General features: G+C 41.8%; 1 protein-coding gene across 10 annotated transcripts in view; it reads right to left on the bottom strand.

Annotated features, from left to right (window-relative positions):
* LOC137429041 (diacylglycerol kinase iota) overlaps positions 1-18,446 on the bottom strand; it is a 687,154-nt gene that overhangs the window by 74,104 nt on the left and 594,604 nt on the right. For 7 of the 10 annotated variants that reach the window (XM_078777718.1, XM_078777713.1, XM_078777709.1 and 4 more), the window contains one exon: positions 17,438-17,558. In XM_078777718.1, coding sequence (XP_078633844.1) covers positions 17,438-17,558 — 121 coding nt within the window. The remainder of the gene's footprint in view (positions 1-17,437; positions 17,559-18,446) is intronic. The other 3 variants (XR_013623429.1, XR_013623428.1, XR_013623427.1) reach the window with 1 other exon arrangement.

The raw sequence follows: 18,446 nt of genomic DNA on the forward strand, positions 1-18,446 counted from the left end.
ACAAATATATGATGAAAAGAACATGTATATTTTAGAGCAATATCACAGTACATTTCCTACATGACGTTTTTTCAATTTTCAATTTCTCAAAACCTCTGGGTATACAACATTTCTGGTTTTCTTACTTGGTGCCAAGACATAAAGATTGCTTGGTTTTCCAACCCTCGAGCAGCCCACGTACAGCTGGCCATGGGCAAACAATTGTTCTGTGAAGTTCAGGCCTACAACCTTCATTGATTGCCCCTGCGCCCTGTTGATGGACATAGCAAAACATAGCCTGATGGGGAACTGAATCCTCTTGAAGGAGAATGGAAGGTCAGGTGGAATAAGTGGTATCCTTGGAATGAATACTTTCTCTCCTCTGTATTGTCCTGAGAGGATGGTTGCCTCTAGGACATGCGGCATCATTTGCTGGATTGTCAATCGTGTTCCATTACACAGCTTTGGTGGATCAAGATTCCTTAGAAGCATGATTGGTGCTCCCACCTTGAGAATCAACCTGTGTTTTGGGAGTCCTTGAGGCTGACGACTGTTGAGAAACTCAGTTGCTAGGTTTACTGCCTGATCTTCATGTCACGTTGTCAAGAGAATCATAATTTCTTTCATGACTGGGCAGCGAACGTCATTATGTGCGACATTACGTCACTCCTACGGACGTGAAAACATTTGTTTTCCTTAAAAATATATTTAAAATAAATAAAATAGTACATAAATTAACAATAAAAGAAGCTAAAAAAACAATTTAAAATACAATAAAAAGCACATTAAAAATATATAAATATGTACGTACAGTATACCGTACGTACGTGCAACTGCTGATTCTCATTCAAAACAGAGGCGACGTACAGTATTCCTTTACTGTGTCTGTGTTAGCCATGGGTCCGAAGAAGGATAATGCTAGTGTTTCCAAGCGTAATGTGGTTACGATGGACGATAAGGTAAATCTGATTAAAAGGTATGGAAAAGGTGGAAAAGTGTCGGTGATAGCGCATAGACCTTATCGCGAATCGGACCCGCAATGCGTCATGGGATCGGAAAGGGGCAATAGCGCCGCCACAAACTACACCATGGAATTGCAGCTGGCCCGGTTTTTTAAACCATTGATATTAAAATAAAAAGTAGCCTATAACCACCGGAATTTTATGCTGATTCCGAATCTGTGTCTAAAACTTTTCTCCGATGTGTAGTTCTTGAGTTATAAGCGGACATCCAGACAGACACACACACACACACAAACAGACACTCCTCTTTTATTTATATATATATATATGTATATATATGTATATATATATATAATTATATATTTTTATTAGTGCTGGGCGATAATCGCGAATGGCCGATAATCGTGCCTTATATTTACTATCGCGATAACGATAATCCATATTTGTTATCGCGATAGGTGCTGCGCAGTTTCTTTAATTTTACTTCCTCGCTTTAACTTTAACTTTAAACTTTAGCTTTAACTTTAGCTTTAACTTTAACTTTAACTTTAACTGCGCAGTTAGTTTTAGCTCTTTCACGAGCCTCGATTCAGTATACAAAAAAAAAAAGAAAAAAAAAAAAAGGTGCTGCGCAGTAAAACAGACACACCATGAACCCGGATATTGATGGTGCATTGACTGCTTTGAGCGGTTAGTGTGTTTAGTTTCTCTCAAAATATATATCCGTATTAAATGCATCTCTATAAAATAAAGGAGGTGATATTATGTGGAATAAATATTCTCCAAGATGTAATTTAAATGGTCTATCATTTATCTATCTATCCATATATATAAAAGAAAGTTTTTGTTTGTTTGTTTGTCTGCACGCACTAATCTCCTGAACGGTGAAAGATAGGAGGAAACCTCTGAAACAAAAAATGTCTGGACGGGCCCCAGGAAAGTTATAGTTTAGGTGGCAAGGCCAGTCGAGGCCACCTCGGCCTGGCTGGGCCCATTTCACAATTAAAAGCTGAGCTGAATTATAGTAGTCAATCTTCTACGGCCACGAGTAAAAGCTGAATTATAGTAGTAAATTCATTCAAAAAGAACTGAAAATGTTGGGACGGGCCCCAGGAAGGTTATAGACTAGGTGGCGAGGCTGGTCGAGGCCACTTCGGCCGGGCTGGGCCCATTTCGCAATTAAAAGCTGAGCTGAATTATAGTAGTCAATCTTCTACGGCCGCGAGTAAAAGCTGAATTATAGTAGTAAATTCATTCAAAAAGAACTGAAAATGTCGGGACGGGCCCCGGCAAGGTTATAGGCTCGGTGGCGAGGCCGGTCGAGGCCGCTTCGGCTGGGCTGGGCCCATTTAGCAATTAAAAGCTGAGCTGAATTATAGTAGTCAATCTTCTACGGCCGCGAGTACAAGCTGAATTATCGTAGTAAATTCATTCAAAAAGAACCCGGGCAACGCCGGTGCTTTCGGCTAGTTAAACAATAAAGATAAAAATAAACAACCAATTAATGAACGCATTGAAAGTGCTGCTCATGTTGAAATCCCCGATCAGTTTGAGTTAGCTTTGTCTGTGCGCGAAGTTGAGCACTAAAGGCAACATCTTGTTGAAGATTGAGAAGGTAAGCATACTCGGTGTGTCGAGTTAGGCTTTGAGGACAAGGAGAAGTAGGTAATCTCGTTCTTCTCCTCTCATCGTTCGTGATGGACCGAACGAGCGGTGTACATGGCGACGTTGTTTCGTTCATTTTTTTTTTTTTTTTTTTTTTTTTAACATTTTTGCACACCATAGGATTGCTTGGCATTTATTAATCGAGAAGTTTAACATCTAAGTTGTTGTTGTTTCATGGCCACAATTATCCCACCTTGTGGGTCGGCCAGGGGAAGCTTGGCCCAAGTCATTCAAGAACTGGCTGGCGAGGCCTGACATTCGCCTAGTTAGTTCGCCTAGCCATGGTGCCGCCACACTTACTTACTCTTTGTGAAGGGCACCATGGGATCTCTAACGTTCACGAACCTATGCTGGCAGACGGGACTCCTAGTTTAACGTCCATCAGAGGGATGGCACACACATTGATGAATCACCCTGCCTGTGAAACACCAGGATGACAGTTTATAGCTGGGTCGGGATTCAAACCCAGGTGAGACAGCATAGAGGGAGTCTCTAGGCCTTCTTGTCAGATCTCGAAGTACAAATGGTGTTCTGTTAGCGAGCCACTTGCTTGGTGCGTTCCGTTAACAAGTAGCTTGGTTTTGCTTGCCAAGCCAGACATTCCGTATCAACCGCTTTGCAAACTGCTTGTCCAATCACTCGGCAAAGGAGCAAAACGGTTTCGTCCAGGTAAAATGAGGTTTCACTTTTCAAAAATTGCAACAGAATTATAAAATAAAGAGTACGAACACAGGTAACTCTATGGTTATTCAGTTTGTTTTTATGTGGGTTGTCATGGTGTGCCACATGGTTCTCAAAGCATTAATTACATTATTACCCCCCACTGGACTTCGTCTGAAACGGGGTTTATGGATTTGGTTTCTGGTGTCTGTGTGTCTGCAACCATTTCTTGGAGATGTATGGACCGATTTTCTTCAAACTTGGCACACAGACAAAACATGATGCCAGTGGCGTAGTGATGAGGGGGAGGGGGGGGGGGGGTGCGGAGGGGGCGACCGCACCAGGCGCGCAGTGGATGGGGGCGCCAAATGACACCCTCAAAAAAACGTTTTCATGCTCCATTTGTTTGTATTGTATATAAATTATAGTACAACGAACTCGTGAGATCACGAGAAGCAACTTTCAGAAGGACGTTTTACAGTTTAAACTCCGTGCTACGTGTCAACATGTCAGGTTGATGTTTACAAACTCCGTTCCATCCGGATTAACTTTTTTCCTAATTCCTATTTCTTTCACCTCGCACAATAAATTAATCCGTGTTATGGTGTTGCTGCCTTCTGTGTAGATCTTTTATCTTGTATAATGAGGTTTAATATGTGCACTCGGTAACATGGAGATCGCCCATTGGCCCAAGGGATGGAGGGGTGTAACTGTTGGACGTTTGTTATTTAATTACGTCGATCAAATCTAGATATCTCACGGTGTTATGTCCCAATCAGCAAGACCAGGATCACGTGTCAAGTGAGTTCTTTAACTTCCTTTCCTTCCTCTGCTGCTCTGTCTCATCAGCTCTAGTCTCGAGGCCATAGAAATACCACACCTTGCTGCATAGAAATACCACACCATGCTGCATTGAAATACCACACCATGCTGCATTGAAATACCACACCATGCTGCATAGAAATACCACACCACGCTGCATAGAAATACCACACCATGCTGCATAGAAATATCACACCATGCTGCATAGAAATACCACACCATGCTGCATAGAAATACCACACCATGCTGCATAGAAATATCACACCATGCTGCATAGAAATATCACACCATGCTGCATAGAAATACCACACCATGCTGCATAGAAATACCACACCATGCTGCATAGAAATACCACACCATGCTGCATAGAAATACCACACCATGCTGCATAGAAATACCATACCTTGCTGCATAGAAATACCACACCTTGCTGCATAGAAATACCACACCTTGCTGCATAGAAATACCACACCATGCTGCATATAAATATCACACCATGCTGCATAGAAATATCACACCATGCTGCATAGAAATACCACACCATGCTGCATAGAAATACCACACCATGCTGCATAGAAATACCACACCATGCTGCATAGAAATACCATACCTTGCTGCATAGAAATACCACACCTTGCTGCATAGAAATACCACACCTTGCTGCATAGAAATACCACACCTTGCTGCATAGAAATATCACACCATGCTGCATAGAAATACCATACCTTGCTGCATAGAAATACCACACCATGCTGCATAGAAATACAACACCTTGCTGCATAGAAATACCACACCTTGCTGCATAGAAATACCACACCTTGCTGCATAGAAATACCACACCCTGCTGCATAGAAATACCACACCATGCTGCATAGAAATACCACACCATGCTGCATAGAAATACCATACCTTGCTGCATAGAAATACCACACCTTGCTGCATAGAAAGACCACACCTTGCTGCATAGAAATACCACACCCTGCTGCATAGAAATACCACACCATGCTGCATAGAAATACCACACCATGCTGCATAGAAATACCACACCATGCTGCATAGAAATACCACACCATGCTGCATAGAAATACCATACCTTGCTGCATAGAAATACCACACCTTGCTGCATAGAAATACCACACCATGCTGCATAGAAATACCACACCATGCTGCATAGAAATACCACACCATGCTGCATAGAAATACCATACCTTGCTGCATAGAAATACCACACCTTGCTGCATAGAAATAACACACCATGCTGCATAGAAATACCACACCATGCTGCATAGAAATACCATACCTTGCTGCATAGAAATACCACACCTTGCTGCATAGAAATACCACACCATGCTGCATAGAAATACCACACCATGCTGCATAGAAATACCACACCATGCTGCATAGAAATACCACACCTTGCTGCATCGAAATACCACACCTTGCTGCACAGAAATACCACACCATGCTGCATAGAAATACCACACCTTGCTGCATAGAAATACCACACCTTGCTGCATAGAAATACCACACCATGCTGCATAGAAATACCACACCTTGCTGCATAGAAATACCACCCCTTGCTGCATAGAAATACCACACCATGCTGCATAGAAATACCACACCTTGCTGCATAGAAATACCACACCATGCTGCATAGAAATACCACACCTTGCTGCATAGAAATACCACCCCCTGCTGCATAGAAATACCACACCATGCTGCATAGAAATACCACACCTTGCTGCATAGAAATACCACCCCTTGCTGCATAGAAATACCACACCATGCTGCATGCATGTTTGATGTAGTTTTTGTTAACTACCTTGTAACATACCTGCCTGCTCTACTGCTTCAGCATTAGTTTACCTTTCACCAAGCCTAGGTCTGTATGGACTAGGGCAGGGATTACACGTTCGTATTATTATTGCCAAATGGTACGAATATTATTACTGTTGTTAATATTTTTGGGATTAATAAATGCTTTATTACAATGTTATCATTGTTTTTGTTATTACCCTGTGCTCACGAAGCAAATAGCAGGGTTAGGCATTCGGTTGCTTACGTATGGCATGCGTACGTACGTGTCTGCATTTTTGTCCCCGGTCGCACAGGGGAGCGAAAGGGGGACTATGGTTTTCCCCTCCGTCCGTGTGTCCGTCCTTCCGTCCGTCCGTGCATGCGGGCGTGCGTGCGTGCATGCATGCATAAGCGAAGGACCGCATTCGAATTTGGTGTGTGGGTGCAACCTACGTCAAAATCCAAGATGGCCGCCGCCATGTATGTCTGATGCCATGGATGTCTGAACCTTGTGAGCTGAATATCTTGAAAAATAAGCGAAGTACCAACTTCTAATCTGGTGTGTGGGTGTATCTAGGCACAAGGAAGAACGCTATTGAAAATTGGGTCGCCACGTCAAAATCCAAGATGGCCGCCACCATATATATGTCTGAACCTTGTGAGCGAAATATCTCGAAAAATAAGCGAAGTACCAACTTCTAATCTGGCGTGTGGGTGTATCTCGGCATAAGGAAGAACGCTATTGAAAATTGGGTCGCCACGTCCAAATCCAAGGTGGCCGCCGCCATGTATGTCTGAACCTTGTGAGATGAATATCTTGAAAAATAAGCGAAGTACCAACTTATAATTTGGTGTGTGGGTGTATCTCGGCATAAGGAAGAACGCTATTGAAAATTGGGTCGCCACGTCAAAATCCAAGATGGCCGCTACCATATATATGTCTGAACCTTGTGAGCGAAATATCTTGAAAAATATGCGAAGTACCAACTTCTAATCTGGTGTGTGGGTGTATCTAGGCACAAGCAAGAAGGCTGTTTAAAATTGGGTCGCCACGTCAAAATCCAAGATGGCCGCCGCCATGTATGTCTGAACCTTGTGAGATGAATATCTTGAAAAATAAGCGAAGTACCAACTTATAATTTGGTGTGTGGGTGTATCTCGGCATAAGGAAGAAGGCTATTGTAAATTGGGTCGCCACGTCAAAATCCAAGATGGCCGCCGCCATGTATGTCTGAACTTTGTGAGCGGAATATCTTGAAAAATAAGTGAGGTACCAACTTCTAATCTGGTGTGTGGGTGTATCTAGGCATAAGGAAGAACGCTATTGAAAATTGGGTCACCACGTCAAAATCCAAGATGGCCGCCTCCATGTATGTCTGAACCTTGTGAGCGAAATATCATATCATAGCATGTTTTCTGCGTCTTCCACTTTGTCAACTCACATCACTTCCCCGATGGGGGACCGAGGCGTAACGCTTGTTTAAAATTCATTTTCTCGGCAACCGTTGGTCCGATTGACACGAAATTTTACCATAGGATCGCCTCGGGTGTAGAATATTTTTTTATTCATAATTATAACATGATAGGGCACGTCGTACGGACCCAATCTTGGAAAAACGTTGCACCTCTATATCTCCCAAACCGCTCAATGGAAATAGTTGAAGCAAGCTCATTTTCAAGTACTCACCATGGGGAACAAGATACGATAATGACTTAATTATGTCATAATTTGACAGGGACAACGCTCAGTCTGAGCAGTTTGAAATTTATTGAGTGTGATCTATGCAATAATTATATTAGAGAATATTAATTGATGATGTAATCGCTCACGTGGTCTGGCAGCCATATTGGATCAAATAAAAAAAGAACGTTCAAAAACAGAAGAGTTGGCTCACACCAAGTTGACTGCGCAGGACAAGTATTCTAAGAATACCATCCAGTTACCTTCGCCTCAGGAGAGGGTTTTGCATTTGAGTCCGTTTGTTTGTTACTTGGCAATTTTTTTTTTTTTTTTTTGCAAGTTTGTTGATCACTCCAGTTTGTGTGTGTGTGTGTGTGTGTGTTTGTTTGTGTGTGTGTGTGTGTGTGTGTGTGTGTGTGTGTGTGTTTGTCTCTCCGCTCACTTATACTTGCCTACAGGTTACAGTTTTTAACCAATCTTCACGAAACTTCACCAAATGGTAGAGTTCCTGGTCCAACAAATTCCTATATATTTTTGAGGTCAAAAGGTCAACATAAGCCAAAGGTCAACCTCTTTTTTTCGCATTTCTAAAATCCTCAATTTACATCCAATTCACTTGAAATTTGAATAGGATTTACATATCAGCTAACTGAATTCAGCCACCAACTATTTTTGAGATCAACATAGGCCAAAGGTCAACAACAATTTCAAAATTCTAAAATCCTCAATTTTCATCCGATTCACTTGAAATTTGAATGGGATTTACATATCAGCAAACTGAATTCAACCACCAACTATTTTTGAGATCAACATAGGTCATAAGGTCAACATAGGCCAAAGGTCAAGCACTTTTTTTAAATTCCTAAAATCCTCAATTTTCATCCGATTGACTAGAAATTTGAAAAGGATTTTCATATCAGCTTACTGAAACCAACCACCAACTATTTTGAGGTCAACATAGGCCAAAAGGTCAACATAGGCCAGATTTAAAAAATTATCAATTTTAAACCAATTAACTTAAACTTTGAAGACGATTTGCATATCAGGTCACTGAATTCAACCACTAAATATTTTTGAGGTCAAAAGGATGCTGTACTGAGTGCCATTATACTTTGTTCTGTTTTGCCAAGTGTCACTCTATGAGTGATTTTTCATTTGTCTGTCTGTCTGTCTGTTGTTTGTTTGTCCGCACAGAATAAATATGATTTTCTCTGCAACCGTTGGTCCGACTGACAGGAAATTTTCACCATCGGTGCAACTCCACCTGTATAATTTTAAAATTATAATTATGACGTCATATGTCACGTTGTATGGCCGCCATCTTGGAAAAACCGAAAAACTTTGCACCTCTATATCTCCAAAAGCCCTGCAAAGGAAAAATTGAGACGTGGCTCATTGTAAAGAACTCTCCATGGGGAATGAAATATGTTAATGATGATGTCATAGGTGCCTGCATTATGACGTCATAATTCGACAAGTACAAAACTTCATCTGATCAAGATGACATTTCTTGAGCGTCATCTTGGGATAAATTGGTGGAGAAAAAAAAATGATGACGTCATCGGTCACGTGGTTCGGCCGCCATATTTGTTTTTAACACAACAGCCTGAAAAACCACTGAAAACACATCCTGGTGAGGGTCTGCAATCTCTGATTGCTCTTTCTTTTTTATTTTGTAATATGAATACTATGCCATGGAAGGACCTATTAAACTGATCGATGCACATTCATATGACGCGTGTTTCGAAATATAGGAATTCTTCCGAATTATTTGTAGTTAATTAGCCGAATCAGCTCAGATCACAACTAAATCTATTCTCATTTTGAACAGCTTCCAGGGCTTTATTGCTGAGCCCGCTGGGAAACCTTCGAGCTCTTTCATATGGCCCCCTCAATAGGAATTTCTGACGATGTCAGTCCCAGCGGGCACACGACGTTGTTTCAACGTCGAATAACGGTTGTAATGAGGTCGCGACGTCGGACAACCAAAACCCAACCTGAGACTCAACATTAATACCTACATCAAAACCCGACAGTCATTCAACGTTGTTTCACCGTTGGCATCGAATAAATGACTGTTTCAATGTTGGTTGTTCGACCCTACATCGACGTTGAAAGTGTGACATTGTATCAACGTTTATTCGACGTTGTTTCGACGTTGGAAAAATGACGTTGATCCAATTTGCAAATCAAACTCGTTTTCAACCTCGGGTCCACGTCGAATCTTGACGTTCATTCAACATGGATCCAATGTCTGTGTGCCTACTGGGGTGCCTGCAGGGGGCCCTATTTTTGACCTTCGCCCCGAGCGCCACAAACAATCCTTCCGCCACTGCATGATAGTATACATACAGTCACGTAAAAAAGAAAGTACACCCCATGTAAAGTTTTGACTTTTTCAACATATTTCAACATACAGCTATTTGATCTTCATTTCAACAATATTGATAGATAAAGGTGATATAATATAACAAATATCATGAAACATTTACATTTTGTAGTCCATTGTATAATTTAAATAAACATAAATGCAAATTTTGCATGTGGAAAAAGTAAGTACACCCCTACATTTATCACTACTTCAAATACCTAAAATTAGAATCAGGTGCACCAGCCCAGGTGCAAATGATTAGAACATCGTTAGAGAGGATCTTGGAGGAACCTGTCTTATTTAAACGTCAGACATTTAGTTTGGTTTGCTCTTTGTTGTTGAAGTGTGCGGCGTCACCATGCCTAGATCAAAGAGCTCTCTGATGCCTTCAGAAAGAAGGTTATAGATGCCTAGGGGTCTGGGAATGGATTTAAAAAGATCTCCAAACAATTTGAAATCAATCATTCGACTGTCCGGAAGATCATCTACAAGTGGAGAATATTTCATACAACTGCCAACTTGTTCAGGCCAGGCCGACCCAACAAGTTCGGCCCGAGACCAGACCGCAAGATGCTGAAAGAAGTCTCTAAGAACCCCAGAATGTCATCACGGGATCAACAGGTAGCTCTTGTCACTGTTGATGTCAAAGTGCACGAGTCTACCATTAGAAAGAGGCTGCACAAATTTGATCTACATGGGAGGTGTAAAAAAAAAAAAAACCACCTTTAGAGGCCATTTTCCCCCGCAAAGCGGGTGTTGGCCTTTTCGGGCACCATGGTTGTTGTTGTTTTTTTGGTCCCCTTTTTGAAGCAATGTTTTACGGCCGGATGCCCTTCCTGACGCCAACCCTTTTTGCCGCCTTTAACGACAAACAGGGAATTACCAGTGAACTGGTACTCAATTAGCCGACCTCGGAAGGATGACAGGCTGAGTCAACCCCCCTGGCGTTAGATTCAGTGATCGACCGGGATTCGAACCCAGGATCCCAGGATCCTAAGCCGGCACCCTAGCCGCTAGCCCAACACCAGGGTTATATCATGGAGGTGTGCCAGGAGGAAACCTTTGCTGTCCAGAAAGAACATTAGGGCAAGACTAAAGTTTGCCAATGAACACCTAGGCAAAGACCAGCACTTCTGGAACAATGTGCTCTGGACAGATGAGTCAAAGGTAGAGCTATTTGGCCACAGTACCAGAAGACATGTTTGGCGAAAACCAAAGACAGCATTTTACCACAAGAACCTGATACCAACTGTAAAGCATGGTGGTGGAAATATTATGGTTGGGGCAGCTTTGCTGCATCAGGGCCTGGGCAGCTCACCATCATAGAATCCACTATGAATTCTTCATTGTACCAGAGGGTGCTTGAGGATAATGTGAGGCCATCTGTCGGAAAGTTTAAGCTCAACCGAAGGTGGACCAAGTAACATGACAATGACCCTAAACATACCAGTAAATCCACCAAGGAATGGCTGAAAAGAAAGAAATGGAGGGTTCTGGAATGGCCAAGTCAAAGCCCGGATCTAAATCCCATCGAGATGTTGTGGGGGGGATTTGAAACGAGCTGTGCATGCAAGGAACCCCTCAAGCATTGCACAGCTGAAAGAATTCTGCATGGAGGAGTGGGCAAAAATTTCTCCCAGTCGATGTCAGAGACTGGTAGATAGTTATAAGAAACGCCTACTTCAAGTTGTTTCTGCCAAAGGAGGCAATACCACCTATTAGATCCAAGGGTGTACTTACTTTTTCCACATGCGAAATTTGCATTTATGTTTATTTAAATTATACAATGGGCTACAAAATGTAAATGTTTCATGATATTTGTTGTATTATATCACCTTTATCTATCAATATTGTTGAAATGAAGATCAAATAGCTGTATGTTGAAATATGTTGAAAAAGTCAAAACTTCACATGGGGTGTACTTACTTTTTCACGTGACTGTATGTACATCATCTTGTTTTGCGATGCGATCAAAGGTGGCCGACTGGGGGCCGATTTAGTTTTTAAAAAAACCCCGATGTTGAACACCATTTCTCGACATGTATTTACCGATCTTGTTCAAACATTGCACACAGATAATGAATGATGGCTTACATATGCACATCATTTTTTTTGAGATAGAACCAAGATGGCCGACTGGCAGCCATTTTGTTACTGAAGCGTGTCTCCAACATTTGCATAGTCCAATTTTCTTCAAACTTGGCACAAAGACAATACATGCGTATTCATATGCAGAAGATTTTGTTTTGTAATTCGACGAAAGATGGCTGAATGATGGCCTTTAACTCTGTACAGAAAAATTACTAAAACCACAGTGGGGGCTATGACATTTTATGCCTTTTTCTTCTGTTTTTATATTATCATGATATTATCGCGATAATCGAGATAATGAGGTCCATTGTCGTGATGTAGGTTTTTCCATTATCGCCCAGGCCGAATTTAAAAAAATTAATATATATATATATATATATAAATTTAAAAAAAGTGTTCTCCAAGCTACAGGAACAACATGATGTCACCAGCACGTTGTTCTACTGTGACCCCTTGAGGGCATCTCACAGCATGAATCAAGTCTTAAGGAAAGAGTTCAATATGCCACACGCAGAGATATGAGTAATAGCATAGCTGAAGACATTTTCACCCTTGTTAGAGCTTATGGGTACAGTTTAATGCTTAACTTCGTGTGCTGTGGCCTAAACATCCTTTCGGACATATAGATGGCAAACCTTCTAACTGTGTCCGGTAAGGCAAATAAATAGCACAATTTGCGAACAAGCATTATCTTCCCCACAAACGAAGGCATTTTCTGCTTGCCAGGGGCGCTGTAAGGGGGGGGGGAAAGTTGGGATGATTCCAAGGGCCCTGCCCTGACAGGGGCCTTAAAAATTATTAGAACATTAGGTAAAAATTCTCAATGTTAAATAATTAACCTATCATCTTTAATAGAATAATAGACCAATAAAACTAACGGTTCTTTTTGTACACCGCTCCTTTCCTATGCCATCTCCAGGCATTGCAAATCGTCATTGCTGGGCACCGAAGGGGGCTCGGCAGTGACGCACGCTGAAATAGAGTACTCAGTTTTCACTCTGGTTGTTTGTTTGTTTTCTTGCTTTCTTTCTTGCTTTCTTGCTTGTTTGTCCGGGCGATATCTCAGCCATCCTTTGAGCTAGGAAGCTGAAATTTCGGCACAATAGTGAGCAAGTCCTTTGTCAAAAACGTTTTTTTTTTTTTTGATTAATCAATAGATTCAGGAGTTATTTAATTATTAGCGATTAATTAAGTACTTATTTAATTAATCAAATTTCCTTTCTCTTCTGACCATTAACTCAGGCACCTTTTGAGTTAGGAAGCTGATATTTGGACATGCCAATGACCAGGTGATTTGGCTGCAAAGGATATTTTTGATTTATTAATTAATCAATTAATCGATTAATTATTTAATTATTCGATTAATGACAAAAAATTTTTTATTTTTTAAGTTACAGATTGTGATGAAATAGTGGTAGTTTATGTGTTCTCTGACCAAATTGATTAATAATTTATTTTTTTAATGATTATTATTTATTTATTTTCATTATTAATCATTTATTTATTTTCTTTCTCATTTGGCCAATATCTCAGGCACCTTTTGAGCTGGGAAGCTAATATTTGGACATGAGTGACCAAGTGATGTGGCTATCAAGGATATTTTTGATTTATTGATTAATCATTTGATCTATTAATTATTTATTGATTAATCGATTAATTATTTATTGAGTAACCAATTAATTATTTAATTTTTTATAAATGACTTATTTAATTAAATTTCTAAAAGATACATCTTCGGATGAAGCACTAGTGGTTTAGTTATGCGATTAGCCAATTGATTATGAAAATATTTTGTGATAATCTTTTATTGATTTTAATTATACAATTAATCAATCAATTAGTGTACACCTCTCCCTCCCAATGCAGCCTCAATGAGCTGCACTGCGGTATTGCCGGGCGCCGGAGGCGCCCCGGCAATGCCGCGCTGCAGCATATTTAATTATTTGGCATGGGGGCGGTGTACTTTGAATGTATGTGTACTTGTTCTTTTCTTGTTTTTGGCAAAAAGTAAACATCCAGAGAGCCTCTGTATTGCCCAATTTCCCCCCCCCCCCCCTCTATTTACATGAAATGGTTTGGTCCTGCCCCCAAACCAGACGCGAACGGCTTGATAGCAGACAGCAAATTGAGCGTGAGAAGTGCCGGTTCAGGAGCGTCATGTCTCAGCTAAAAAAATGTGCGCGCGTGCTTCATCGGGGCCCATTGTGATATCTTTTCATGGGGCCCAAAATCCCTGGCGGCGCCCCTGCTGCTTGCCCTATTATAGCACAATTAAGAAGACAGACACACTGACTAATGCACGTACGTGGCGGTGACATCACAGCGTGCGCTCATTAGGTTGGAGAACTGAAATTATAGATTCTGATTGGTTACTCCCGATCTGGTCATAAAACATTTGCACATCCCTCCCATATGTGTTTCAAAAAGTACAGTGAATAATTTTCTTTTCATGTAATCATAATAATCAGTACAATGGAATAGTGCATAATAATCAGTACAATTGTGCAAAATAGTGTGCAAAACCCACCATATCAGTTACCTCCCCCTTTGTCATCTCCTACATGTGCGTGTCTTCCCAACCCTATCACTTCTCTGTGTCCCCCTCTTCTGCATCCCTCCATATCATGTCCCCTTCCTGCATCCCCTCACCCCACCCCTCCCATCCTCACCATTACATCACTCCCTCCCATCCTCCTCCTCACCGCCAACCCATTCGTCTTCTCTCTCTCCCCTCTCCCTTCCATCTTCCTTGCCCCACACCCACCCAGCTTCCCTTCACCCTCCCAGCTTCTGCCCAACCCCAATCCCTGCCAGATTTGCCCCCCTCCCAACCCATCCTTCTCAACTTCCCCCCCACCCTTCTCAAGAGTTGTCCCACCCCCTCTTTGTATTACCACACACTGAAAACAGCACCTCCTCCCCTGTCTTTGATGTGTGGACTTCAAACATCTGAGGCTTCTGCTTTACCCGACAGATCTCTCAATCCAGGCCACTGCTGATAAACAGACATTATCTGATAAACAGAATCCTTCCTCCCAAAGGACGTTCCTGCTTGTGTCTCTTTTTGGCCTCAACCCCGTCCCAGGGGCGGAGTTGCACTTTACATAAAAAAACTCAATTTTTCACTGTCTGTGCACACCACCAAACACTAAGGAGTACCTTTGGCTGCAACTTTCCCTCCACTCCCACATCTTGTTACCTCCGCCACCAAAGGTGGATGGAGGTTATGTTTTCACCCCTGTCTGTCTGTTTGTCCGTTTGTCTGTCCATTTGTGAACAAAATATCTCAAAAAGTTGTGGATGGATTCAGACGAAATTTGGCAGAGATGTGACAAGGACGAAATGATTAGATTTTGGTGAAGGTCCGGATTCGGATCCGGCTACTAGAATTTTAAAGTGATTCTTCACCATTGGGAGATCGGGCCAAAAACGATACATATCAGGATATCTCAAAAAGTTGTGGACGGATTTGGATGAAACTTGGTGTAACGGTTGGGTGTCTGACAAGGACGATTTGATTCGATTTTGGTGAATATCTGAATATGTAATCGGATATGAGAATTATTAATTTTTTAAAGTGATTCTTCACCATTGGGAGATAGGGCCAAAAACGATACATAGCAGAATATCTCAAAAAGTTATGGATGGATTTGGACGAAACTTGTTGGACCGGTTGGGTGTCTGACAAGGACGAATCGATTCAATTTTGGTGAAGATCCAGATCCGGATCTGGCTAGTAGAATTATTAAAGTGATTCTTCACCATTAAGTGATATGGCCGACCAGGCGGAGGTATGCTCTCTACTGAGTGCCGTTCTAGTTTTAATTGCCACTATGCCAATTGGGTGTTGGTACTCATCTCACCAGCCATGGCACTGCAGCAAAGGATTTCTGTGATTCAATGGGCCTGACTGAATCTGTGACCTTTCTGATGCAGGTTTCTGTGGAGCTCACATGGTCCACCATCAACCCCCTTCTGATGAAACTACCAAAATCCAGCATCACTGCTCACCTCCTTTCATTTGTTCCTCTTTTTCTCTCCCTGTGGAACCAACTTCCATACTCTCTGTAATCTCATTCTTCCCTTTAGGTCTTTAAGACAGCTGTTCACCACCATCTCAGATTGTACCCAATCCCAAAGCATGATCTTTTCTACCCTCGTTAACCCCACAAAAATTCCTCCTCCTTCCAATTTTCCCTCCTGAGAGTTTCCTTCTGTATCCATCTTGTCCACCCATGCATGCATCCTCTCCTGCCCCCCATTCCTCCCAACACCCATTGTTTGTCCAGGTCTCCCTCTATATTGGCCTTCAACTCTGCTGTCAGTGTTTCCCTTTTCTCTCCCTACTGCTCCTTTTGTGTGCTTCTCTACTGTTCCTGTTGCGTGTTTTGCATCCTGTTTTTGTCTGTAACATGTTGATCCATTCAGTGTACGAGCCTTTCCATGAGCCATGACTATGCATAGGAAAAAAAATCTCTGCACCTACACTAAAACATCACTCACAACTGCTCCTGGACCCTGTGTCTTCTTCACCAAAGATGGAGAATTTTCTAGCAACCCTCATATCTGACTTTGCAACTGGCCCGTATGGCATCAGCGTACTTGTCCCAAAAGCCTCTTTCTGCTCTGTTCACCCTATCATTTGCCCTGGGTCATCTTCCATCCATTTGAAAGTCAGCCAACATTACTGCCATACTTAAACATGGTGCAAAACCATTCCTCTTAACTACAGACACATCAGCTTACCTGCAATCATCAGCAAGGTCACGTGGTCTGTCAGTATCTCCCTTCTGGGGAAAGTCCCGAAAATCCACACTCACTCCTCACTGCCACTCATTAGTTTATTTTTTTCTCCACCTGTGGAACCAACTTCCTCGGTCTCTTCAATGTCCTTCCCTCTAGGGCTTCAAGATACTCGCTGTTCATTCCCGATCTACAATCATGATCTTTTCTCCTGCCATTAAATCTCCCCAAGCACTCCTCTTTCTGGGTTTACAGTTTTTCCTTCCAGTTCTGATTGAGTACTTGCGGATGTCTCCATGTTATCCCTGTGTCCTCCCTTTACCCTCAATCCACCCTACATCCTTTATTTCTCCTATTCTCCCTCTATTTTGTCCTTCAACCCTGCTGTTAGTGCCCCCCCTCTCTTTATACTGTTATTTTCGTTCTGTTACATCATGATTTATTCGACGTTCTCACCATGACATTGTATACAAAAAAAATGAGGTGGAACATCGAATGTAATCAGTATGTTGTAATGGTTTTCTTATTAAAAACAACCCTCCCAAAATACCTTAAATACCCACATTCGACTTTAAATACAGAATCTCTAAACCAGGTGGAGCAAACAAGAGATGGCTTTTGAAGAGTATGGAGTGAAAAACATTGGCAAAGATAAAACTATTATACCTTCCCGTAGGATAAACTCTACCAGTTGTGGGTGTCCTGCTGTCGCTGCATGGTGCAGAGCTGTGCAGCCATCTTCATCTGTTGAGAGTAAATTACAACCATCCCGGTGTAACTGTACAAACTGGATTGTGGAGGGGTTAGGGGGTGGGGTTGGGGTTGGGGGGCAGGGTTAAATGAAGAGGAAAACGGAAGTTTAAACACAATTAAGTTTTCTTTTAATTTTAGCACAAGGAAAATGGTGATAATGTGATGCCTTATATGCTTAGTATGAGTCAACAGAATTTTCCTATTTTCTGGTCTAGTATCCACAATATGCTATTCAGCTGCTATTCCTTAGTATTATTATCTGTGAGACAATGCAATTCAATAATACTATTTACAACTTTAAACTATTTTACTTTGCAAATAAATTTTGGAACGAGATTAAATGATGAAATTTTGCTTGTTAATTACATAATTCCTGCAGGGATGGGTGCGCTGCTGATGCAGTGCCCCTGCACATTACAGCGGGACATTGGACTTTCGCCAGGGTGCCAGTGTAGGCAGAATGTACAGGACGTAGGTGGGAAAACACACTCTGATTGATGTAATTGGTGGAGAGGAGGGGTTGGGTGAAGGTCCTGGTCGAGAAGAAAACGAAGGTGGCTGTGTGGTGGTACAGCGTGTTACATGTTACATGAATGGTATGGTAATAAATAAAATGTTTCACCTCTTCCTTTGTATATACTTTGCGTTATGCACAAGTAGGACAGAGTACCAGAGCACCAAAAGAATGCAAAATGCTACTTTTAGTTGTGTGACTCCGATTAAGCTGCAATGAGGCCTGGCAGAACACAGGAAATGGCCGAGCAGGGGTGCTTGCTATGGAGTGGTCTTACACAAAGCGTAAGTTCCAGCATATATTTGTACCGTATTGGATGGGAACGACGTAATTTCGTCATTTGGTCCTTCCTGTGTTTTTAACTCAACTGGACTATGTCCAACTGAGTTTTTGTCGACACCCAGTGTC

Source organism: Myxine glutinosa, chromosome 1 (genome assembly GCF_964187855.1).
Source record: "Myxine glutinosa chromosome 1, kmMyxGlut1.1, whole genome shotgun sequence".
Lineage (NCBI taxonomy): Eukaryota > Metazoa > Chordata > Myxini > Myxiniformes > Myxinidae > Myxine > Myxine glutinosa.